Raw genomic sequence first — 25750 nt, forward strand, 5'->3', positions numbered from 1 at the left:
TTTTGTGCTAGTTTTTATATGAGTTTCTCTTTGTTTCGCAGGAAATCTGTCCAAAGTGGAATGCGGAGATTTTGAGTGAAGAAATCCAGAAAAGGCCACCTACGGAGTTGATGATGCTCCGTCATGCTTGTGACGATCCGTAGGTGGCAGCGTAGAGAAGCTTTTGAAGGAAGATGGGGAAGTCTGACCAAGTGTGGGGTTACGTAGCTTGTGACGGTCTGTCGTGGCTATGATGGTCCGTCCTGCAGGTTCGTCATGAAGTTCAGAGAAGTGATCCCAGTACCTAGAGTCCAAAAGTTGAAGTATTTTGGAACGAAGACCCTCGATGGACCGTTGTGACTATGACGGTCCGCCACACTTGCCGTCGAGGGGAATGAGGAAAGTACAAGAAGAAATTGCACCAAGTATGGGACGACGGAGTCCACGATGATCCGTTGTGACCACGACGGTCCGTCGCGTGGTCCGTCGACCCAGCCGCGTTTTGGAAGATTTCAAGTAATTAGAATCCTTGTTTAATTAGATTTTTTTTTATAAATAGTTCAAAAAACCTCATTTTTGAGGTTAGACTTTGCTAGATTAGATATCATATTATTTTACTTTGTTTTAATGTTTTTGATTTCCTTTCAGAACTATCCTCCTTGTATGCCAAATACACGGAGAGAAAGAGAACCCTTGTTTCCCTACGATCACGAGCTAGAGCGTACACTGCGCAATATGAATCGAAACTTGGGAATAAATGATGAGGATCCAAACCAGAACATCCCTGATCCAGTGGCTGTTCATGGTTAGATGTTACCCACGCTCCGGGTGAACATCAACAGAGGGGAGAAAATCCCGTTCCACGGACCCAAGCATACTACAGAGGGTATGATAACATAGCAGACTCGGATGGGCCACTTGTCTTTCCCCCTCTACCCACAGGTCACAGTTTTGTGGTAACTGGTAGCCTGATTCAAATGCTCACTTCCAGAGGTTTGTTTTCAGGGCTACCTTCTGAGGATCCACATGCCCATATAGCTAAGGTAAGGGCAGTGTGTAAAAGTTATGTGGGGAGGCCTGATTTGGATCTAGATGTAATAGGTCTCAGAGTGTTTCCTCTCTCACTGACGGGAGAGGATGCTATGTGGTTTACTGAGCTCCCATACAACTCCATCTTCACTTGGAACCAACTAAGGGATGTCTTCTTAGCACGCCACTATCCGGTCTCCAAGAAATTAAACCACAAAGACAGGGTGAACAACTTTGTGGCACTACCAGGAGAGTCAGTTAGTAGTTCTTGGGATAGATTCACCTCATTCAAGTGTTCCAAATCACCGTATTGATGATGAGTCACGAAAGGAATACTTCTATCGGGGATAGGATGATAACAATAAAGCGGTGTTGGACACTATAGCAGGTGGATCTTATGGAGAATGCCCTTATACTGAGATTGCTGAGAAATTAGAGAAAATCTCCCGTAACAACAAAGCTTGGAGTACTAGGAAGTCCGATACAGGGAGAAACACCTTCGCAGTGCAGTCCACTCACAACCCAGCCACATATGATATTCGTGAAGAAATGGCTCAGATGAGAACTAAGCTTGGGTTGGTACTAAAACATGTCACTGGGGTGCAGAAAAGATTAATGCACTCAACTACTTGGCTAAACCACCACCTCCAAATGATGAGAGTTATTATGAGGAGGATTCCTATGCAGTAAATGAACAGATGGGGGGTTTCCGACCAAGTGCCCAAGGCTCTAATCAGGAGAATTGGCACCAAGGTCGGAACTATGGTAACTACAATCGTGAGGGTCATTATGTCCGAGATGGAAACTACAATCGTGACAACAACTTCAACAGGGGTAACTATGGTAATAGAAACGACAGGAATGGACCCTATGTTCCTCCTCAAAATCGTGAAGTTACTCCTAGGGATGGTGGAGGTAGTATGTCGCGAGTTGAGGATATGTGTCATAAAATGATGAGGAGGTTCGATGCTAGTGATGAGCACAATAAAGAGTTGAGGAATGATTTAGCGGGTATTGGGCAAAAATTTGATACACATGCATAATCTATTAAGCAAATTGAGTTACAATTGGCCCGATTATCTGCAACTGTGAACACACGGCAACCGGGCACTCTTCCTAGCAACACTGTTTAAAATCCAAAAAATGATGGACATTATATAGCAATTACTACTCGCGGTGGCAAGAAACCCATTGACCCACCTATGCCATCTAATGAGAATAAGGTGACAAAAGATACTGATAAAGTGGTAAATGTTTATGCTGATTTAGAGGATAACATTGCAAAAGATGCTGAAGTGCCTAAAAAGGTAACTCATATGCGTAGGCCACCACCCCCATTTCCTCAAAGATTAGTGAAAAAGACTGAGGATGGCAAATATCGGTGTTTTATAACAATGTTGAAGCAATTTTCTATAAATGTCCTTTTGGTAGAAACTTTAGAACAAATGCCCGGTTACGCCAAGTTTATGAAAGATTTGGTCACAAAGAAAAGATCGGTTACTTTTGAAGATGATGATAGAATGCAGCATTGTAGTGCTATTGCTACAGGATCTCTGGTCTAAAAGAAAGAAGATCTGGGTGCGTTCACTATTCCTTGTACAATCGGGCTACTACATTTTGCAAAAGCATTATGTGATCTGGGGGCAAGCATAAATCTCATGCCCCTCTCGATTTACAAGAAGTTGGGTTTGGGTTACCCAAAGCCCACTGTGATGCGGCTACTGATGGCTGATCGAACAGTAAAAAGGCCCATAGGGATACTTCATGATGTTCTAGTAAAAGTGGAGTCATTCATCTTTCCATCTGATTTTGTTATTCTTGATTGTGAGGTTGATTTTGAAGTGCCTATTATCCTTGGGAGGCCATTCCTAGCTACGGGAAGAGCCTTAATAGACATGAAAAAGGGGCAGATGAAATTTCGGTTGAACAATGAGGAAGTGACCTTTAATATTTGTAGGTCCATGAGGCAGAGAGGTGATCTCCAATCGGCATCTGCTATATCCTATAACATGGGTGAGACATTTGAGACACAAATAGAAGAACGTCTAGGTGTCGAAGCATTAGCGGCAGTGATAATGAACTTTGATAGCGATTGGATTGAAGAGTATGAGTCATTAGTCGCGGCTCTTGACCGAGGTGATGTTCGGTTTAAACCGAAGAAATTTGAGCTTCATATGAAGAATCGCGAGTCCCCACCCGCTAAACCATCTATAGAAAAAGCTCCAAAATTAGAACTAAAAGCTCTCCCACCTCATCTCAGGTATGAATTCTTCGGAAAGGGTGAAACTTTACCGGTAATCATTGCATCAGACGTGGATGAACAACAGGTTCAGAGTTTGGTGAAGGTACTAAAAAGGTTCAAAAGAGCTATTGGGTGGACCATTGCGGACATTATTGAGATCCCTCCTGGTATTTGCTCTCATAAAATCCAACTCATGCCTGATCATAAGCCGAGTATTGAGCACCAGAGACGCTTGAATCCTCCTATGCAAGAGGTTGTGAATAAGGAAATCATCAAGTGGTTGGATGCCGGAGTAATCTATCCAATTGCCGATAGTAGTTGGGTATGCCCGGTTCAGTGTGTACCTAAGAAAGGGGGAATGACTGTGGTCCCAAACGAAAAGAATGAACTTGTTCCAATGAGACCGGTTACTGGATGGAGGGTGTGTATAGATTACCGTAAACTGAACTTATGGACTGAAAAAGACCATTTTCCTGTGCCCTTCATGGATCAGATGTTGGATAGACTTTCCAGAAAAGGGTGGTATTGTTTTCTTGATGGGTATTTGGGGTATAATCAGATTTCTATTGCACTAGAAGATCAAGAGAAAACCACTTTCACTTGTCCATATGGGACTTTTGCGTTTAGAAGAATGTCGTTTGGGTTGTGCAATGGACCCGCAACCTTTTAGAGATGTATGATGTCAATATTTTCTGACATGGTGGAGGATACTATATAAGTTTTTATGGATGATTTTTCTGTGGTTGGTGATTCATTCGAGCGGTGTTTGACCAATTTATCTGAAAGAGGGTATTGTGTTGGGTCATTGCATTTCAGAAAAGGGCATAGAGGTTGATCGAGCTAAAGTTGAGGTAATAGAGAGACTTCCCCCGCCGATCTCTGTGAAAGGTGTGAGAAGCTTTCTTGGGCATGCAGGTTTTTACCGGAGATTCATCAAAGACTTTTCAAAGATTGCACACCCATTGTGCAAATTGCTGGAGAAACAATGTAAATTTTGTTTTGATGAATCCTTTGTTAAAGCATTCGGTGAGCTAAAAGAAAAGTTAGTGTCTGCGCCTATCATTATTTCTCCGGATTGGAACAGTCCATTTGAGGTAATGTGCGATGCTAGTGGGGTGGCTCTTGGTGTAGTATTGGGACAGAGAAGAAAAAAATCCTTCACCCAATTTACTATGCTAGTAAAGCCCTAAAGGAAGCTTAGAAGAACTACACAGTGACTGAGCAAAAACTCCTTGCAGTAGTCTTTGCTTTTGAGAAATTTCGCTCCTATTTGCTAGGTACTAGAGTTATAGTGCATACTGACCATTCAGCATTGAGATATTTGATGGCGAAGAAGGATGCGAAACCTAGGCTGATTCATTGGGTATTACTGCTGCAAGAATTTGACTTTGAAGTGCTTGATAGAAAAGGGACTGAAAATCAAGTTGCTGATCATTTGTCTCGTCTAGAGGATGAAGCTATGAGAGAGTTAGGGGATAAGACTGACATTGATGATACTTTCCCCGATGAACATGTATTGGATGCTTCACAAGACTTGATTCCATGGTTCGCAGATTTTGCGAACTATCTGGCTAGTGATATTGTTCCATCAGACTTGTCCTTCCATCAAAGGAAAAAGTTCATCTACGATGTGAAGAAGTTCTTTTGGGATGAACCATACTTGTATAGGAGTTGTGCCGACGGGCTTACGGCGTTGTGTGCCAGAATATGAAATGTTGAGTGTGTTGGAGGCATGCCATTCTTCACCTGTTGGAGGACATCACAGTGGTATCCGAACCGCTCACAAGATATTACAATGTGGTTACTATTGGCCAACTCTTCATCAAGATGCTCATGGGGTTGCTAATGCATGAGACAAATGTCAACGAGATGGTGGTATTTCAAGAAAGCAAGAGATCCCTCTAAACCCCATTCTTGTGATTGAGTTATTTGATGTTAAGGGTATTGACTTTATGGGCCCTTTTGTGAGTTCTCATGGAATGAAGTACATTCTAGTAGCAGTTGATTATGTATCTAAATGGGTCGAAGCCATAGCCCTCGCAAACAATGAAGGGAAGAGTGTCACTGCATTCTTGAAAAAGAATATATTCTCCCGTTTTGGAACCCCAAGGGCCATAATTAGTGATGGGGGCTCCCACTTCTGCAACATATTGTTCAAGGAGTTATTGGAGAAATACGGGGTTCGCCATAATGTGTCCACTCCTTACCACCCTCAAACTAGTGGGCAAGTTGAAATATCGAATCGGGAGATCAGACAGATATTTTCTGAAACAGTGAATGCTAGTAGAACATATTGGTCAAGGAGGCTTGATGATGCTCTTTGGGACTACCGGACAGCATATAAGACTCCCATAGGTATGTCTCCCTACCAACTTGTATATGGGAAAGCTTGTCATCTTCTGGTTGAGTTAGAGCATAAAGCCATGTGTGCTATAAAGAAGTTAAAAATTTATTGGAGCGAATCTGCAGAGCAACGGTTAAATGGGTTGAATGAACTTGATGAATTTCGCTTGAAAGCCTATGAAAGCTCAGCCCTATACAAAGAAAACATGAAGAAGTATCATGACAACAAAACTGAAAAAGGAGAGATTATGGTCGGGGATTTGGTGCTTTTATTCAATTCCAGATTGCTCTTGCTTCCTGGGAAACTCAAGTCCAAATGGACTGGTCCTTACACGGTTACCCAACTATTCCCTCATGGAGCAGTTCAGTTGGAAAATAAGGAGGGTGTGCGGTTCAAGGTGAATGGACCGCGCATAAAAATCTATCTTGAGCATGCTGAATCGGCGAATGAAGTGATCAAGGCAAACCATCTTGATGAAGTCTGAGTAATCAAGTGGCCCCAGTCGTGCCGCGACATTAAATAAGGCGCTTATTGGGAGGCAACCCAATTCTTGTCGTTTTTTTAGTAAGGATAGCATTTTTCTACCAATGGGTTTTTAAATTCGCAGGCACATCACCAGGAAATTCTGCAGAAAAATACTCTGCAGCAGCCACTGACGGATACATCGACGGACCGTTGCGCATGCGACGGACCATCGTATGCATCTGTCGTCCAGGTACGCTTTTCTGCTATTTTGAAATTAGGGAACACACGACGGAACCAACGACGTGTCGTCACAACTGTGATGGACCGTCATCGGGGAACCGTCGCGTGATTAATGAAATATACCCGACCCGACCCGGCTGGACCCTTTTCCAAAATCTGACCGTTTAAACACCCCCAACCCCTCATTTTCACCCCATTCATTCATTATTCCTCTCATCTCCCCTCTCTCTTCAACTTCCACATTTCCCCCTCACTGATCATTACCCCCACAATTCTTGAAATCCTTAAAAGTATCATCTACTAGTCGAAGCTGCTGCTGTAGTTGTCTACCGTGCCAACTGAGTCATATTCCATTTGCTGTTTCTCCATTTCTAAGGTATATGTCTCTAAAATTATACTCATTTATCTTGTATTTTTGTTTATTAGTTAGTATTAGCTTAGTTCTTAGTCGTATATTATTTCCTTTATATGATTATGTTTAAACCGAGGCTCAAAATGTTCGAATTTGCCATGTTGACAACCCTAGACATAGGTGATTTTGCATTAATAGTTTCCTAGGTAGTTGGGATAGACACATATAGGTCCACAACACTACAAGACCATGTGGGTTCATCGGGGTTGCTTAGGGTATCTACAGTTCTATCTCTGTCATTCACAACGAGACCCCGATGACGGACCGTCGTAGCCACGACGGACCGTCGTAGGGTCCATTGCACAAGCCCTAGCACCCCTGCCCTACTGGACATATGTGATGGATCATCGTCCTCGCGACGGTCCATCCTGCATAACCGCCATTCTAGACAGAGACCCTGTTTCCAGGGGTCAAATATTTTTTTTCCAAGTGTCCTTCAACGGACACATGTGACGGACCGCCGTACCCACGACGGTCCGTCCTACATGACCTTCATACTAGTCAGAGAACCCTCTCCTAAGGGTCTCCATTTTTTTTCCAAGTGTCCTTCAACGGACACTTGTGACGGACCGTCGTACCCACGATGGTCCGTCCTGCATGACCGTCATAATAGTCAGAGACCCCTCTCCTAAGGGTCTCCATTTTTTCCCAAGTGTCCTACGACGGACATCTATAATGGACCGTCGTAACTGTGACGGTCCATCCTGCACACACCGTCATGCTAGTCAGAGACCCCTTTTCAGGGTTCTCTATTTATACAGAGTCCAAGTACACCAAGACGGACCTCATTACGGTCCGTCATAGTCATGACGAACCGTCACTAGGCCCGTCGTGTGTCACTGTTTATACATCATTTAAATATTATTTTCACTATTTTATATCGTATGGTTTCGGTTGTCTTGTTTGCCACTACTCGTACTAATAGTGATCCTTTGCAGGTACTATCTACTATGGCACCCAAGCAAGACCGAACCTACGCACGCGGGCGATCAAAGTCTGTTTCCCCGTCTGCGGGACCTTCCACCCCTTCCCGTGCTGCACGTGCTCCTAGAGCCACACCCAAAAGGTGGCATCCGGCGTAGTCACTGCCTCCCAGTCTGATGAGGAGCGCACAGTGACCGGTACACCCTCTGGGTCAGCCACAAATGAGGAAGGAGCGTCTGGCTCCTTATGAGTATCATGGTCCGAGAAAGCTTCAGGCTCTGCTGAGGTTCCCGCACCCGCCACTGCTGCAGCATCGGCCTCGTCTGATGAGGCTGACAGTTCAGACTCTACATCCGGCGCACAACCTCATGTCCCCACCCCAGCCTCTGACCAGCCGAACCGGTGGTGTGTCGACGACCATTTTCAAGTTTACTCCGACGCCAAGTTCCTGACTGATAAAGGAGTAATGACTCGAAAACTCACCTTGGAGTGGAAGGTACTTACAGGGAGTCTCCCAACGATGCCGGAGATCCATAACCTCTTCACTAGGCATCGCTTAGAGTGGACAGCACGTCTGTTGGGACGATACAGCGAGGAAATGGTCTGAGAGTTCTACGCATCCTACGTAGCGAATCTCCGATCACAGATCGATAGGCGTGCTGCTCCCGCTAAACACGCCCCACTGGAGCAGGTTTGAGTCCGGGGCGTGCAGGTTGACATTTCCCTGCCAGCTATCCGCCGGTTCTTATACGGCGAGAGAGCAGATGCTACGCGGACCCTCATCACTGCCAAGTTTGAGTACCACTGGCAGATAGTAAAGGATGGACAGTTCTTGCGCGAGCCAGCACTAAGAGAGACCAGCAAGAGGTGGATGGCCCTACACCTGTCAGTAGATGGAGAGGGTGCTAATTGGGTCATTGAGCCGAAGGGGGCCATCAAGAAGGCCAAACTCACGTTCTTCGCGAAGTTCTTGTGGCTGCTCGTCCGTCACTGCCTTTCCCCCACAGCTGCTGATAACATCGTCACCTAAGATCGAGCAGTGTTGATGGCGGCGATGATAGCCAGATTTGAGGTGGACTTCACATGGCTTCTCCAGGAAGTCATGCATGAGAGGGCATTCAAGGTCACTACTACCTACCCCTTCCCGTGTATGATCTTTGCCCTTTGCAGGTCCGTAGGTTTGCCCATATGGCACATAGATCAGTTGAAGACCCCGCAGGGCACCGTTGACGTCGGCCTCATCAGAGATGAGGCCAATGAGTTGGCCCAATGTAGAGGGCCCCGCCAAGAGCTGCCACCACTTTCTGATGATCTTGCGGATACGGTAGCCCAGGCCCACGCAGCTACACAGGCGTCCACTGACACTACCCCGGTCGAGTCTAACCCGGGTAGTAGCCCAGCCCCGAGCTCCTCTCGCACAGCCCCTCTACCAGTACTGGTCCCGCTTGCTAGGGTCAAAAAACTAGAGGCACAGATGGCCACTCTTCTGCATCATATCTAGCCGTGGATGCAGAAGTGGATTACTGAGTCTGAAGCGCGTCTAGAGAGGAAGATGCAGCAGTTTATAGAGCGGAAGATTGCTGAGGTCAACCAGAGTCTGGATGCCTTTGAGTTTAGAGTGTTAGCCCGTCCAGCCCCTCCGGTGGATGTGTCGACTCTTCAGGCTGCAGTCGACAGTCTTTGTGCCGACATCGACACGATCCTACAGGCGAGGGTGCCGGAGTCTGAGGCCCCTTCTGTCGAGCCTTCTGAGGACACCGTGCTAGCAACCCTGTTTACTACTTCAGACATTCCACCACCTCCCCCTCGAGAGACTTCCAAGAGGCGTAGGGGTCGAGCAGAGGATGAGGCGCGAGCAAGGAAGAAGGATCGCCGAGAGATGGAGGCTGCGAGGAGAGCCTCACTTGTTGAGGAGGAGGTGCACCAGATCAGAGCATCACAGTTAGCGGCTGGGGCATCTAGCTCCCGCACTGTAGAGATAGCAGGAGGCACTACTGATGGTGCGGGTGTTTCTGAGGACACCACTGAGGGTGTCCAGATTGTAGAGGACGTGGGTTCCGGGTAACTGGACCCACCATCTTGCTGATCGACGGTGCTTTGCGCCACAGGTTTGCTTCACCTACCACTCTAATATTTAGATTTTTTATGCATTGGGGACAATTGCATGTTTTTTTTGTTGGGGGTGGTGTAAATGGAAAGTGAGTGTAGGGTGAAGTTTGAGTAGCCCAACTCACTATCCTCTTTTGGGGTTTTCTTGCCTGTGTTCTTTTTCCCCAAAAGACTAATTACTTTTTTTGTTGAACCGGCATGTTTATATCTTTTGTACATAGTTTAACTCTGAAGCATGATGGCTAAAATGATATCGTGAGAAAACTGGAAAATGTTGTATGACTAGGCATAGTAACTGATAATTGTGTGGCTCTAAGCATTAAATAGAATTACACCATTGCATTACCCTAAGTCTTCAATTCGAACTAGGTATCTAATAATCTGGTATAGTGATGAGATGTCAAGTGAGTGTGAGGAAATTTGAATAGTCCACTATTGGTACTAAGCTAGAACTTGCCTAGTTAGTCCTGCTAGAAGTAAGCTGTAACAGACAATTAGGAAAGGATCATAGGCCCTTATTCAAGATAGCCCATTTCTAGCCTAAATAAAAGAAACCAAATGAAAGTTATCCTTCTTTGATCCAAATAATCTGAGCTTAAAATTAGACCTTTCTTTTTCACCCCAACTGATCTTCTCTGGGAACAATATGTTGGCCCTGGTCCCTCCTTGGACATGTGCACCTTAGCTTATGCCAAAAGCATAAGTTGAGGGTGGCTAATGCATAAACAACCTTCGTTATGGCCCTGACCTGACTTTGGGTATTGTGTACCTTGACTCATGGCAAAGCCATGAGTTGAGGGTGGATGTTTTGAGGAATGCTCTGGAAAGTGGGGTTGAAAGAACAAAGAGAGATAAAGAACAAAAGCAAAGTGACTCAAGAACTCGTTGAAAAAAAAGAAAAAAATATAAGGAAAAGAGTCACCTACACAAATGAAGAAAGAAGGGATAATAGCAAGGTGAAAGAATGGGAGAAACTGGGCGAGATAAAGTAATAGAAAGTGGAAGGTTTAGCCGATATGTCAAGGAGGGCAAAAAGTCACTAAAGTATACCTAAATATACCCTACCTGACTCTGAGCCTATGTTACAAGCTAAGAAAGTCCTATCGTGATCCTACGGGTTGTATAGCGAACTTAAGGCAGTGAAAATAAGGGCAAGCTTATGGCAATAGGTATGAATGAGTGTGACTTTGTTCTGAGAGAGAGTGTTGAAAAGTAATCCTTATACTCAAACTGAAATCATTGTATGAAAAATGAGGATTTTGTTTTGAAGTGAGGACACTAGTTGCAATACCGGAATTGTTAGCACCTCGGTGAGAAATTGAAGAGGATAGTTGTTAGTGCATGGAGAGTCTGTGTCCTGTTCGAATCCCACAAAATTCAAGCCTAATAGTGATAGCATGCATAGATTTGATGAGATTAATCGGGATTGATAGCCAAATGATGGCAAAGGATAAAACATGAATACTATTGTACAAAGATTGTGTAGTGAGTCATAGTGCGTCGCTTGAGGACAAACAAAGAATTTAAGTTGAGGGTGTTGATATACCGTGGTTTCACGGTATAATTAATACTTTTTCCTTAAGTTTAGTGTGTCCGAAAGTCTTTTTGTGCTAGTTTTTATATGAGTTTCTCTTTGTTTTGCAGGAAATCTGTCAAAAGTGGAAAGCGGAGATTTTGAGTGAAGAAATGCAGAAAAGGCCACCTACGAAGTTGATGACGGTCCGTCGTGCTTGTGAAGGTCCGTAGGTGGTAGCGTAGAGAAGCTGCTGAAGGATGATGGGGAAGTCTGATCAAGTGTGGGGTTACGTAGCTTGTGACGGTCCATCGTGGCTATGACGGTCCGTCCTGCAGGTTCGTCATGAAGTTTAGAGAAGTGATTCCAGTACCCAGATTCCAAGAGTTGAAGTATTTTGGAATGAAGACCCTCGACGGACCGTTGTGACTATGACGGTCCGTCACACTTCCCGTCGAGGGGAATGAAGAAAGCAGCAGAAGAAATTGCACCAAGTATGGGACGACGGAGTCCACGACGGTCCGTCGCGTGGTCCGTCAACCCAGTCACGTTTTGGCAGATTTCCAATAATAAGAATCCTTGTTTAATTAGGTTTTTATTTTTTATAAATAGTTCAAAAAACCTCGTTTTTGAGGTTAGACTCTGCTAGATTAGACATCATATTATTAGACTTTGTGTATTAGTGTTTGATTTTTTTTGGAGATTCTTACAAGTGATTTTTTGTGATTAATCAAGCAACCTTTCGGACTTTATTCTTTCTCATTGAAGTAAGTACATGAATTCTTATTTAATATATTTGAATATTGTGTTTATTGCTATGAGGAACTAAACTCCATAACAAGGGTTGTGGGAACCATAGGCAAATAATGAGATAAACCCTAGCTTAAATAACAATTCTAGAATAGTGTCTTGCATGTATTAATAATTCTTTAACTTAGAAGTCTTTTCAACGGATGATCAACGTTAGAACTCACCTTAATGCTACTTGCCAGACAAAGGAGGTAGATAATTGGAAAAGAATTATTAACATAGATTTAGTGTATACTATCTAATAGGCTAGTATTGATTGGTATGAGGTACTAACTTAGTCAAATATCGAATACGATGTTTAATATGAGGTAAAGATAAGGGTTAGGAAAGCAACACACGCAGCCAGACCAAGGTGCGGAGTGAGATTTTCTAGATGTCGAACCAAAGATTTAGAAATACATAACTTATCACTTTGCATGCAAGATACTAGGAAAGAATTGTTATAGTTAGAATTATCAAGTTATGAACCTGTGGGGAACACGTAAACCCTAGTTACTTTGATTAATTGATTAAAATTCAACTTTCAAAACTGTTAAGTGTCTCTTTCAATTTCGTTAGTTATTTTTACTCATTAGGAAATACAAACCCCCTTTTTTATGTTTTTGCTTTCTAAGGAAGTCATCAACCGAACAATATTAATAACAAGTTGAAGTTAAGTCTAGACTATTTTCGACGTGGGAACGATCCCAACCTCACTAGTTGGGTTATTTATTTGACGCGACCGCTTTACTTCTCATTTGAGAAGTAAGTTTGAGCGTATCAATGCGATCGTGTAGTAGATGAATAGATGGCATGATTAGCGAATAGTAGCAAGAACTTTGAATCATTGGAGGGGAGAGCGACAACTTCAACCCATTTATTCATATAATCCATAGCCACAAGAATGTATTGGTTTCCATTATATGGTTGGAAGGGACACATGAAGTAAATAACCCACACATCAAAGAATTCATCCTTCAAAATGTTATTCAGAGGCATCTCGTGTTGTCTTGAGATAGTACCCATCCTTTGGTAATTGTTTCAAACCTTCAAAAAAGCAACAAAATCTCTAAATAGGTAGGGCCAAAATATATCATATTGTAGTACCTTATGAGCAGTGCGATCTCCTCCGTGGTGACCTCCATATGGGCTAGCATGAAAACTCTCTATTAATTTTTTAACCTCAAACTACATAATGAACCTTCTCACTATCCGGTAGATACCTTGCTTGAATAAGAATGGTTCATCCCAGATGTAAAACTTGGCATCATTATTTTGCTTTTTCTTTTTTTGAGTAGTTTCACCCAGAGGATACTCTCCACTCACTATAGAGTTCACGATTTCCACATGGCATGACACTTGAGATATGTCCATCTCCATCAAGTGTTAATCTAGAAACTCTTCCCGGATTTACTGACCATCATTCACATGTGAGAAGTCCTCCGACTAGATAAGTGATAAGCTATTCGATTTTCAGTATCTTTTGTATCATTGATCTCAAGGTCAAACTCTTGGAAAAGAAAATTTTAACGAATCAACCTTGGTTAGCATCCTTATTACTGAATAGGCACCTAATAGCTGCATAGTCAGTGAAAACAATTACATTGGTGCCTACCAAATACGATCTGATCATGTCGAAAGCGATCACTACAGCTAGCATCTATTTTTTAGTTACAGTGTAATTTTCTTGTGTAAATTAAATGGTCTTGCTTTCATAATAAATGGAGGAAACACTTTATTCTCTATCCCAACACTGTATCCTTTGCTAGATCATTCGCATCATACATGAGTTCAAATGATAATTCTTAATCACGATTAATTGAAATGGGAGCTTCAATTAAGTTCATTTTCAACAACTCAAAAGCTCTTAGACACATTGCATCAAAGTCAAACTTCATCTCCTTCTCCCAAAGAATGCACATAGGTCTTGCAATCTTGGAAAAATCCATGATGAATCGCCTGTAAAAACCTGCATGGCTAAGAAAACTATGCACCCAATGAATTCTACCTTGGCCTTATCAACCTCTAACACAGATTTAGACACTTTTTGTCCCAACACTATCCCCTCTCTAACCAAAAATGACACTTCTCCTAGTTTAGAACTAAGTTAGTGTCTTCACATCTAGAAAGTACCTTATGCAGATTTCGGAGACATACCTCAAAATACTTCCCAAAAACTGAGAAAATCATCTATGAAAATCTCTACAAAGTCTACCACCATGTAATGAAAAATGGTCATCATACATCTTTGAAAAGTCACCGGTGCATTCCCAATTCTGAACGAAATGTGTTTGAAAGCATATGTGCATAAAGATAAGTGAACGTAGTCTTTTCTTGATCCTCAGGTGCGATCATGATCTGGTTGTACCCGGAATATCTATCTAAGAAACAATAGTATTCTTGCCCTATTAGTCGGTTAAGCATCTAATCAATGAAGGGAACAGTGTAATGATCTTTTTTGGTAGCATTATTTAATTTCCGGTAATACATAAAACATTTCCATCTGGTCATTGTCCTAATAGGAATTAACACATTGCTTTAGTTTCTTACCACAATCATACCTCCCTTCTTGGGAACACATTATACAAGACTTACCAACTTCCTATCAGAGATGGGGTCTACAATTAAAGCATCTATCCACATTATTACCTCTTTTCTCACAACTTATTTAATTAATGGATTAAGTCGATATTGATATTGAGTTCTAGGTTTGTGATCTTCTTCCATATAGATTCTGTGCATACACAACGTCGGACTAATCCAATGAATATCATCTATTTGCCATCAAATCACCTTCTTTCTCCTCTTTAGCATCCTCTATGTCACATCAACCTGTATTTTAGATAGCTCTACAGAAAGTATGACAAGCAAAGTTTCATAAATACCCCAAAAATTGTACCTAAGATGACGCGAAAATTTTTTATACAAACTTTAGGGCCTTCTCAATTGAGGGTTTGGGCGGTGGCCCTAATTCACGCTCTAGTGCTTCAACTCTCCGCTTGTGAGGCTCCTCAATTTCCATATCTATTTCTTGGGCCTCTGTGTCGTCATCTTTATTCTGACCTACTAATAATCTTTCTAATGGATAATTAGACAGAACTAATTGTGACTATACTATCCGATCAAGCACTTAATAGCAGAAAACTCTTCATAAATAGAGGGTAATCTAAGAGCGTAATACACATCAAATACCTCTACCTAATCATGTACCCTCTTGGTCAATTGGCTAGATGCTACATCATTTAGTGCCATACCCATAAGAAATGACGTCCTACAATGAATGGGACATCATGAGTGTGCAAAATACTAGACCACAAAATCTAAAGGAAAAATCAATGACCCTACTACTACCCCCTCAGCCCTAGAAATAGTTGAAATTGCGAGTTGGAGGATAACAATGGTTTAGTTTGGAATACCCAACCAAAGCTTAAAATACTAAGATAAAGCCATACAATTTATACTTTCTCCCAAATCACACAATCCTTGGGCATGAACACTTTACCCAATAGTAATATGCACAGTAAAATTACCCAGATCTTTTGACATTTGGGGTATTCTGTTTTGGATGCTACAGCTGCACTCTTCAGTACGTTCTATAATTTCATAGTCTGTGTGCCTCCTCTTACTAGCCACAATATCCTTCTAATACTTAGCATACTTCGTAATACCCTGCAAAATTTCAACCAAAAGTAGATTAATGTGAACTTGTTTAAGGAGAGAGAGAAACTTACCAAAACATTCATCTTCATTCTACTTTTTTAGCGATTGTGGAAGTCAAGTTGGTAGCTTCTTTTGAAGAGAGAGTTCCTCAACATTGGAGCTTTTAACTACCTTTTCCACTTTCTTTTTCTTGGTGTTTACCTGATTGTCTCTCTCTTTTTGAGCTAGTTCCTCTTACTGCAGTCCACTTCTAGTATTAACCGCATGTAGTTGCTTTGGGTTTTGCTCAAATATACCGGGCATACCACCCTGGGGATGCAAGTTTAAGGAATTACTCACTTGCGCAAATTGTTTCTCTATACTCATTTAGGACATTTAGATGTTTCTGATGTTCTCATCCTGCTTATATATATTCTAGCACTTAACTTTTTCTCAATTTGAGACATGCGGTTTTGGGATAGCTCTTCATTGGTAATCCCTTTTTTTGGTACACTAGGTTTACACTTTTGTCGGAAATTCGGTATTATTCCCCAACCCCTTGGGTACGATATGATTTCCACCTTGTGCTTGATTTTGGTTTTGGTTCCCACCCCAAGAGAAGTTAGGATTGTTTCTCCAACTAGGGTTGTAACTATTACCATAATTTTTTTGGCCTTGTCCGCTTTGCACATTACCCACATAGTTCACAAAATCTGGGTTTGCCTCACATTGCTCACTGTTATGGGTTCCACTACAACATACCCCACACAATTTGCCTCTTGTTGTACCATTTACCTGTGCTTGATTTTGAGCACACTGTTTAAAATGTAAGGTCATGGTATGTTGCATTACATCTATGTTATCATTTATGGAAGTAGCTTGGTCTACACCGAAGATCTCTCCATCCTTTTTGGTTGTGGTTCTCGAATTGTCCCCCTCATACCCTCGGTTCCCTTTCGACAGTTTGTCGAGTATATCAAAGAATGCTTCACTTCTTATGGATAGGGCTTGTCAACCTGCTTCACTATTAAGAAGAGCATGTACATTATATTCTAAACTCTCTAAGAAAGTGTGATCTAGTACCTAATTAGTCTTCATGTGGTGTGGGCAAGCATTCAACATTTTTTTGATGTTTTCCACGCTTGGTACATGTCTTCCTCATGGTTTTGAGTAAAGTTTGTTACTTCACCTCTTAGCTTGGCAAATTTCTTAGATGGGTAGAATCGAGTCAAGAAATTCATTGTTAGACAATCCCATGTAGTAATGGAGTTCAGAGGTTAAGATTCTAACTATCGCCTTACGGTTCCAACCAATGAGTATGGGAAAAATGCTAGCCCTACATAGTTCGATGAGACTCCAATTAGGATTTAGGTATCAGTGATATCTATGAAGATCCTAAGATAGAGTTAGAATCTTAATGTGGGAGACCAGTAAATTGCCTATTAGTATGGATAATTTATACCATATTCCGCTTTAATTCAATTCCCCCCTGTAGAGGTTTTGTAATACTAGATGACAAAGTGACGGCAAGTTGAAATGCCACATCTCGCACTGGTCTTGCTTGATTGATAGGGACATGAGGGGGTATTCCTTGGTTATCAACATTCTCCGAATTATTCGGAACCCTTAGGTTATTCACATCTTCCGGATTATTTTGATGATCATTACCATGATTTCCTAGAGGTCCTAACCCTAATTAATCTCACCCTTGATTATTTTTTCTACGCTGATGTAGAACTCTTTTAGGTTCGTTGTAAGGATCAACAAGATCTCCTTTCTGAGCCAGAACTAAATATCAAATGCATACAATAAACATGATAAGATCAAATACTTAATACTTGAATATTCTAATTGTAGACTAAAGAAGGCTGAATATAAATTAATTTCTAACTCCTTGGCAGCGGTGCCAAAAACTTTTTTCTCCCCAATATACATGCAAGTATACGTGGTCGTGCAAGTAATATAAGTTCTTTTTGGAAATGAGTTATCGTTTCAAAGGGGTTTATTATCAATTGTATTCAAGGCTTAACTCTACAATGAAATTGAAAATAACTGGTTCAAGAGTTGATAATTTATTATTAACTATGACTACTTCAACACTGAATAAAAATGACTAAGATGGAACGAATTAAAGATGGTGTTTCAAGCAAGGAAAAGGCAATTCCATGACCGCAACATATGTTGAATCTTATGCATCGTAAGATTGACTTTGAACTAATGTTGGTTTTCAAACTACTTGTTTATAGGGTTAATTATATGAGTCGGGCTACACACATCTCATCGCTTAACCCAATTAAATACCTAACTACATCGTTGAGCGGGGATAAGTAAGCTGATTGGCGACCATTTATATTTCATTCTAATTCTTAAGCGAGCAAGTTTTTCATTTGCGCATCCCCCTTTAACACAAATCATCTCAATCTAATGGGTCGATCAAGCTCGTTATATCCCCTAGTCCAAATAATCCCTCCTCTCTCGATTTTAACATTAGACTCTAAATTTATCTTATCGTGATCAAGAATAAAATATTAAAACAAGAATATTGAAGTAACTGGTCTTTGCAACCAAGAATTAATACAAAAATCAATAATATTCAACATTCTATTCGTAGCTGCAACCCCAGAATTAGGAAGATTAGCCACTCATATTATTCAAAAACCATAAAGACAACAGTTCATGTGATTTTTGAAAAAATAAAAGAGTAAGAATATCAAAACCTATTACAAACTTGAATTGTTGCTTATACACACCAATTCAAAAGTCGAAACCTTACAATGAGGCCTTAAGGGTCAATTTATAGTAATATTGATAAAAAAGTTGAATTGGAATTGAAGTAGGAGTTCTTTTAACTCTAGCTTTCTACAAAAACTCCAAACAGGGGTGGGGCATCGCACTAAAATCACGTATTGCATGCTATTGTGCCACGCTGGTAGTTCCCCTAAAACAAGCCACAATCATCTTGGCCTGGCGCATCCCGCCCTTCATGTGTCAGAGTTGCTGGGGCTCTGCGCCAATGTCGTGCCTGGCTGCATCTTGTCGTCTTCAAATTCTTTTCCTTCTAATAGTCGATCATTTTCCTTAATAAATTGAAAAATCATTAATCATGTATATTAGTGTGTAATCATTGCACTCTCTATCCATAATATGCTAGTTAGATTAAATAACATCCTAAACTAATGTTAAAGATGGTTAATTTATAGTAATAAGGCATATAAATATAATTACCCCTACTTAAACATTTGTTACTCCCGAACAAACTCTATCTTATCAAATTACATTCTAAACCCTTTGGACTCTTAACCTCGCTTTACAATCGACAAACATATTTAATCATGATTTTGTGGCACCCTTCATGAAATAATTCTAAATCTTATTTGTTGTCCATCAATTAAACAAATCACAACCTCGATGCATGACTCTTCTAAAAGAATTTCGGGCTAATGCAACATCATATAGAAAAACCACAAGATTATACCAAACATGTTTCATGAATGACCTCATCAATATAAGTAAAGCTTTTCTTTTAACACCAACAACAATTCATTATAGTATTATGACTCTTTTTCATAACATGAACTCTCACCCTCACAACTAAAGTTACACATATCCTTACATGCCATAAGCTTGCCCTTAGTGCACTTTAATTTTCAGAAAATGTTCACATAGTATCAAGATGAATTTCATTCGGTTGTAATGGTGCTTTAGCTAAGGGAGGGTACATTTGGGTAAACATAATTGACTCATTCTCCCAAATGAGCATGTTTTGTTCTCGTTGCTAAAAATCACGACTTTTTCTTTCCCTATTACATGCTTTCCAACTGACTTCAATTTCTTCCTTTCACTTTCACTTGAGCCCCTTTCTTATTGCAAAACCCTTTTTCGTTTGTGCATATGTTATTGTTTTTTTCATTTCCACCTTCAACATTTTGTATGACACAATGGTATTAATTATGTACCTTTTTTCTTGTCCACATAACCACATCCACCCTATTCATTTAAACTAAAGTTGTCATTTTCTTTAACTTTACATAGTGCATTTTGGACTTTTTGATAAAAACTTAAGGTATCACTGAAGGGGATTTGGCTCAATTAATTGGGTTAGAAAAAATTAAGGCTACAACGCTCAATGGGGGCTACAGTAGAGGTATTTTATTTGGAGGCATACGAGGATAATCCAAACGTGACTCTACTAAGAAACGCCTCAATAATATTCCACAGTTCACACAAGTTACTCATTAAGAAAACTTTAGGAAAGTTCTATATGTTATTCAATAAGAAAACTAAACAATTATCCTCATGCATTGCATCACTTTACACAAAAGGACCTAAAATTGTAGCATACTCACATACAAAGCATTACGGTGTGTCAACACAACTAAGACCATCTTTATTTTCCAATTAGAGTAAAAAACAAAGAGATAATGCTTGTTTTTATGGTTACTATCTAACTATTGCAAACAAAGTGTTGCCACCCATGACGTCTAGCCAACTATTAAGTCAAAGTTTCAAAGTGCCACAGCGATAAGTTTCATACTTCTACAACTAATGAATAATTTTCCCTTAACACGGTTTCCATCCATCTATCATTTCATTTCTAGACGAATTTAAGACAATAAATCAATAATACTAGACCTAATCCGTTCAAAGGGATTATACTCAGGAAAAATCCAAAAACAAAATGTGAGGAACCCTCCAAAAAATTAAAATTAAAAAGACTCGACAAAGCAATAAACAATGTACAATGAAGTTCAACTTCCACCCCACACTTACACAATACACTATCCTCAGTGTTCAAAACTAAAACAAAGTGCAAAGGTAAAAGAGAACTCCTTGTCGACCTCTAGGCCATGTCAGAAGCATCATCTCTGGTGCTAGTGGCCTTAAAATCCTCCTCTTCCAAGCCATCCTCTTCATCAGCCATTGCATCATCATCATCAATCAGTTCCTAGAATGTAGCGCCAATCCTACACATCTGCATAGCATTGTCCATTAAAAGGTATCACTCAACTAGGTCATCAATCTCCTCCTTATTCACAGGGCGACCACCAATATGCAATTGCAATTAAGACATGCAAAACATGGGCCCCATCCTACAATCATACGAGCTTTCCTATCGATAGAAGTCAAAACAGGAGAGTGAGAAGGATTGTATGGTCTTGTGCGGGTTAAATCGACCATGTGGCATACTAGATGGGGGGCACGGGGAGGGAACACATCATGAACCTCCTCCTCAATCAATAACGCCTGTAGATACCTAGTAATGGTTAATCTAGTATAGAAATGCCATTGCTTATTGGTCTTACACTTAAGCATATTTTGACTCAAAATAGTCCCCACATTGTTCGGTAAGCCCTTCATTAATTAATGTATCTGCACTACCATTTCCCTAATATCATCAATCATGTCATTTCTTGGAAGTAAAAGTGTTAACATAATCTTACGCAGAACCCGAGCCTCCAAGTAAAGGTGTCCACTGTGAAGTGTCAAGTGGCGTCCCGTTCTCTAATACAATCCCACCTAGAAATACAAGTCAGCACACACAAGGTATGTTGAATATCACGATAAGGGGGTGTTCAAACATAGCCAAAATATCAACATGATCACAAATAGGAGCACCCAAAAAGTCATTTAAAGCATCAAATTAAAATCGCACCCCACTATTTCTAATGAAACCACTATTAATATCAAGACGATGAGTATTCAAATTCAAATAATATTCATGAGCCAAACATAAATTACACTAGCCTTGGTGTGAATGTTGGGAAAGTCATAGCGCAATCGATCCTGATAAACGTACTTAGCACTTGAGTACTTGTGTTCATGTTAGGTGTGGTACCAATCCATGACATAGTGCATAACCGCCTGCTTGCCGAACTTCTGGGGTGACAAATTTGTGGGCTTTCATACTTGCACTTCCACTAGACACCCCCTTTCTGCTCTTGTTGGTTCCTAAACAAATAGAAACCTATTTGCCTGTTGAAGCAATCAAATTACTAAAATAGTGGAAGAACTAATAAAAGAATATAATAAAATATGATTTGGGGAAGTATTTGGGTAAGGGGGTTTAGTAGGTATTAGGATGGGTAGGGTCTTGGAATTTTGGAGGTTTGGTGGTGTGAAAAGGATTATTGTTGTGAAATGTGGAAGAAAAGGTATAGGTATAATCTTTTGGGAAATAACAATGGAGGAATTTGGGGAAAAAGATGAAGTGATGCGGTAGAAGTATTTTTGGAAGATAGGGGAATTCGGGGAAGATGTCATGAATTTTGTAGGGGTGGAACGGTTATAGAGGGAAGATATTCGGGAAAATATGGGTAGGTGGGGATTAAAAGGGTGGAATATTTTTTAGGACCCACGAATTATAAAAAAGATTCTCAAATTTTCATATATCCAGGTTGGGTGCACCACATCGCAATCGCTCATGGTAGAGTGGTGCACTGCGCTACCAATGCACCTTAAACAAGCCTTATTCAAAGAGGCCTAGCGCGGTGCATAAATAGTGCACCCACAAGTCTGACACAACGCGCCTCTTCTGTGCCTGCAATCAGCGTTTTTGCCTTTGTTATGGCATTTTTGGGGCATGGCAGTGAGCCCGAAACACGCCTATGAACTTTTCCCTTAGTTTGGCAGCATATTTCATATATTTCGGGTACCTTTTTCCTCTTTGTCTTGCACATCAACCAAAGAACATGACCTTATAATGGCGGGTTGCCTCCCTTCAAACATTTTCGAATTGGTTGTGGCACGACTAATTTTTTTGCATTATTTATTTTAATATCTAGTATTCTATCTTACTAAAAACTAGGAAAACAAATAAAAACTCTACACCTAAGAATTTAAAACTAAGCTATGTTTTCAAAATTAAGCAAGACTACTACATTTAACTTACAATTCATAGGTTGCCTCAATTGTAGTGCTTAATATAACGCCGCGGCACGATGCAACTTGAATCATTTATCGTTTAGCTCATGAACCTCTCGATCACGATCCGAATCAATACCAAAGTAGTGTTTCGCTCTTTGCCCATTAACCAAAAACTTAGTATGAGTCTCTAATTTTAGTTCCACAGCCCCATGTTGTGTCATTCATACCTCTTCAAAAGGGCCACTCCATTTAGACCTTAGTTTTCCGAGGAATAACCTCAATCTAGAGTTAAATAGTAGTACCTTCTCTTTCGGATTGAAAGTACGAACTACTATGTGCTTATCATGCATCCTCTTTGCCTTTTTTTTATATATCTTAGCCTATTCATATGCGTGACGTCTAAACTCTTCAATTTTGTGCAAGTAATTCACTCTTGTTCACGTGGCTAGCTCACGGTCCAATTTCAACTTCTTAATATCCAAATAAGCATGGTGTTCTAGTTCCGTTGGAATATTACATGATTTTAAATACTATGTGATAGGGAGACATCCCTATGAGTGTCTTGTACATAGTCCTATATGCCCCTAACATGTGATCTAATATCTTAGACCGACCTTTTCTTTGTGCATTCACCGTGTTCTCCAAAAGTTCCTTCACTTCTCTATTAGACACCTACACTTGTCCAGTAGTTTGTGGGTTGTAAGTTGTAGCAACCTTATGACGAATACCGTACTTAGAAAGAAGGATCTTCACGAGATTGTTAATCAAATGTTTACCCCCGTAACTTAATATTTCCCTTGGAGTTCCAAAGTGAGTGAAGATGTGTGTCTTGAGGAACTTCATGACCACCCTTGAGTCATTGGAGGGAATAAGGACAGCTTCAACCCATTTATGAACAAAATCTACATCCACAAGGATGTATTGGTCTCCACTAGATAGTGGGAAGGGAACAATCAAGTCAATACCCCAACACTACACCCAATCCTACATCACTCACATCACCCATGAGTGCAAATGGTAATTACAAATAAGGATAAATTTAGAATGAGAGCTTCAATTAAGTTCTTTTTCAACAACTCAAAAGCACTTAGACACATTGCATCAAAGTCAAACTTCACCTCCTTCTCCAAAAGTATGCACATAGGTCTTGCAATCATTGAAAAATCCTTGATGATTCGCCAGTAAAAACCTGCATTGCCAAGAAAACTACACATCCCTTCTAAATAAATGGGAGGGGACAATTTCTCAATGACTTCTACCTTGTCCTTATCAACTTCTAACCCAGATTAAGACACCTTGTGTCCCAACACTATCCCCTCTATAACCCAAAAATGTCCCTTCTCCCAATTTAGATATAAGTTAGTGTTTACACATCTAAGTACCTTATCCATATTTCCGAGAAATACCTCAAAATACTTCCTAAAGACTCAAATCATCCATGAACTCCTGTACAAACTCTACCACCTTGCCATGAAAAATGGTAATCATAGACTCAAATCATCCATGAAAACCTATGCAAACTCTACCAACTTGTCATGAAAAATGGTCATCATACACATTTTAAAAGTCATCAGTGCATTGGAAAGTCCGAAAACCATGACTTTGAAATCATACGTGCCGGAAGAACAAGTGAATATGGTGTTTTCCTGATCCTCAGATACAATCAAGATCTGTTTGTACCCCGCCATCTATAAAACAATAAAAATTTTTCCTGCTAGTTGGTCAAGAATCTTATTAATGAAGGGAATGTGGTAGTAATCTTTCCTAGTAGCATCATTTAATTTCCGGTAATACATACAAATTCTTCATACGGTCACTGTCCTAGTAGGAATCAACTCATTCTTTTCATTCCTTACCACAATCATACCCCCCTTCTTCAAAAGACATTGCACTGTACTTACCAACATACTATCAGAGATGGGGTACACAATTCAAACATCTAGCCACTTTATTACATCTTTTCTAACCACTTATTTCATCAACGGATGTTGATGTTGAGCATTATGTTTGTGATACTCTTCCATGCAGGTTTTGTGCATACACATTGCTGAACTAATCCCATGAATATAAGCTATTTGCCATGTAATTGCCTTATTTCTCTTATTAAGGATCTTCAATGTCGCAACAACCTATATTTTAAATAGCTCTACATAAAGTATACCAGACAAAGTTTCATCATTATCCAAAAATATGTACCTGAGATGACCTAACAATTTTTCAATACCAGGTTTGGGGCCTTCATAATTAAGCGTTTGGGTGGTGGCCCTAATTTAGGCTCTAATGGTTCCACTCTCCGCTTGCGAGGTTCCCCAATTTCCAGATTTAGACAGGTTTCTATTTGTTGTCCCTCTGTGTCTTCATCTGGACCTCTCTATCTTCATCTTTCTTATGATCTACTAACACTCTTTCTAAAGGGTCATCAAGAAGAACTAATTGTTACCCTACTATCCTATCAACCACTTTAATAGCACACAGGTCTTCATAAATAGAGGGTAATCTAAGAGCACGGTACACATCAAATACCTCTATCATATCATGTGCCCTCATAGTCAATTGGCTAGCTGCTACATCAATTAGAGCCCTACATATGGCAAATAAAGGACCTCCCATAATGATACAGACTTCAGGATCGTGTTTAAAGTCCCAAACCACGAAATCTACCATAAAAATCAATGACCCTACTTGCACTAACACATCCTATACTACCCCTTCAATCCTAGAAATGGATCTATTTGATAGTTGGAGGATAATAGTTGTTCGCTTTGGACTACGAAACTCGAGCTTAAGATACAAAGATAAAGCCATCAAAATTTATACTTGCCCCCAAATCACACAATCCCCAGGCATGAACACTTTTCCCAATCGTAATATGCATGTTAAAATTACCAAAATCTTTTAACTTTTGGGGTAAACTGTTTAGGATTCTAGAGTTGTACTTTTACGTGAGTGCTACAATTTCATACTCCCTGAGCCTCCTCTAGCTAGCCAGAATATCCTTCACATACTTAGCATACTTTGGGATACCCTACAAAATTTAAACCAAAGGTAGATTAATATGAACCGTTTAAGGAAAGAGAGAAACTTTTCAAAGTTTTCATCTTTATTCTGATTTTTTTGCCTTTGTGGAAACCGAGGTGATAACTTCTTTTGAGGAGTGGGTGCCTCAACATTGGAGGTTTTTACTACCTTTTCTACTTTCTT

At 40.5% G+C, this 25750-nt stretch overlaps 3 protein-coding genes across 7 annotated transcripts in view; all 3 read left to right on the forward strand.

Annotated features, from left to right (window-relative positions):
* The window catches only part of LOC104646308 (uncharacterized), a 30483-nt gene extending 23387 nt beyond the window's left edge, over positions 1-7096 (forward strand). For all 5 annotated transcript variants that reach the window (XM_069294951.1, XM_069294952.1, XM_069294954.1 and 2 more), the window contains one exon: positions 42-7096. In XM_069294951.1, the coding sequence (XP_069151052.1) occupies positions 2667-3920 (1254 nt within the window). In that variant the 5' untranslated portion in view covers positions 42-2666 and the 3' untranslated portion in view covers positions 3921-7096. The remainder of the gene's footprint in view (positions 1-41) is intronic.
* Positions 5674-6078, forward strand: LOC138347548 (uncharacterized). Its single transcript, XM_069295844.1, has one exon. The coding sequence runs from the start codon at positions 5674-5676 to the stop codon at positions 6076-6078; it is 405 nt and encodes a 134-aa protein (XP_069151945.1).
* Positions 7095-11996, forward strand: LOC138347221 (uncharacterized). The gene is made up of 2 exons (XM_069294956.1): positions 7095-9743; positions 11389-11996. The coding sequence occupies exon 1, from the start codon at positions 9143-9145 to the stop codon at positions 9698-9700; it is 558 nt and encodes a 185-aa protein (XP_069151057.1). The 5' UTR covers positions 7095-9142; the 3' UTR covers positions 9701-9743; positions 11389-11996.
* Positions 11997-25750: the final 13754 nt, after the last annotated feature.

The sequence above is a fragment of the Solanum lycopersicum genome, chromosome 3 (assembly GCF_036512215.1).
Source record: "Solanum lycopersicum chromosome 3, SLM_r2.1".
Classification (NCBI taxonomy): domain Eukaryota; kingdom Viridiplantae; phylum Streptophyta; class Magnoliopsida; order Solanales; family Solanaceae; genus Solanum; species Solanum lycopersicum.

Bases quoted from the DNA above. Each gene is read 5' to 3' on its own strand.
- LOC138347221 (XM_069294956.1), top strand. From the start codon at position 9,143: ATGCAGAAGTGGATTACTGAGTCTGAAGCGCGTCTAGAGAGGAAGATG.
- LOC138347548 (XM_069295844.1), top strand. From the start codon at position 5,674: ATGTGTGCTATAAAGAAGTTAAAAATTTATTGGAGCGAATCTGCAGAG.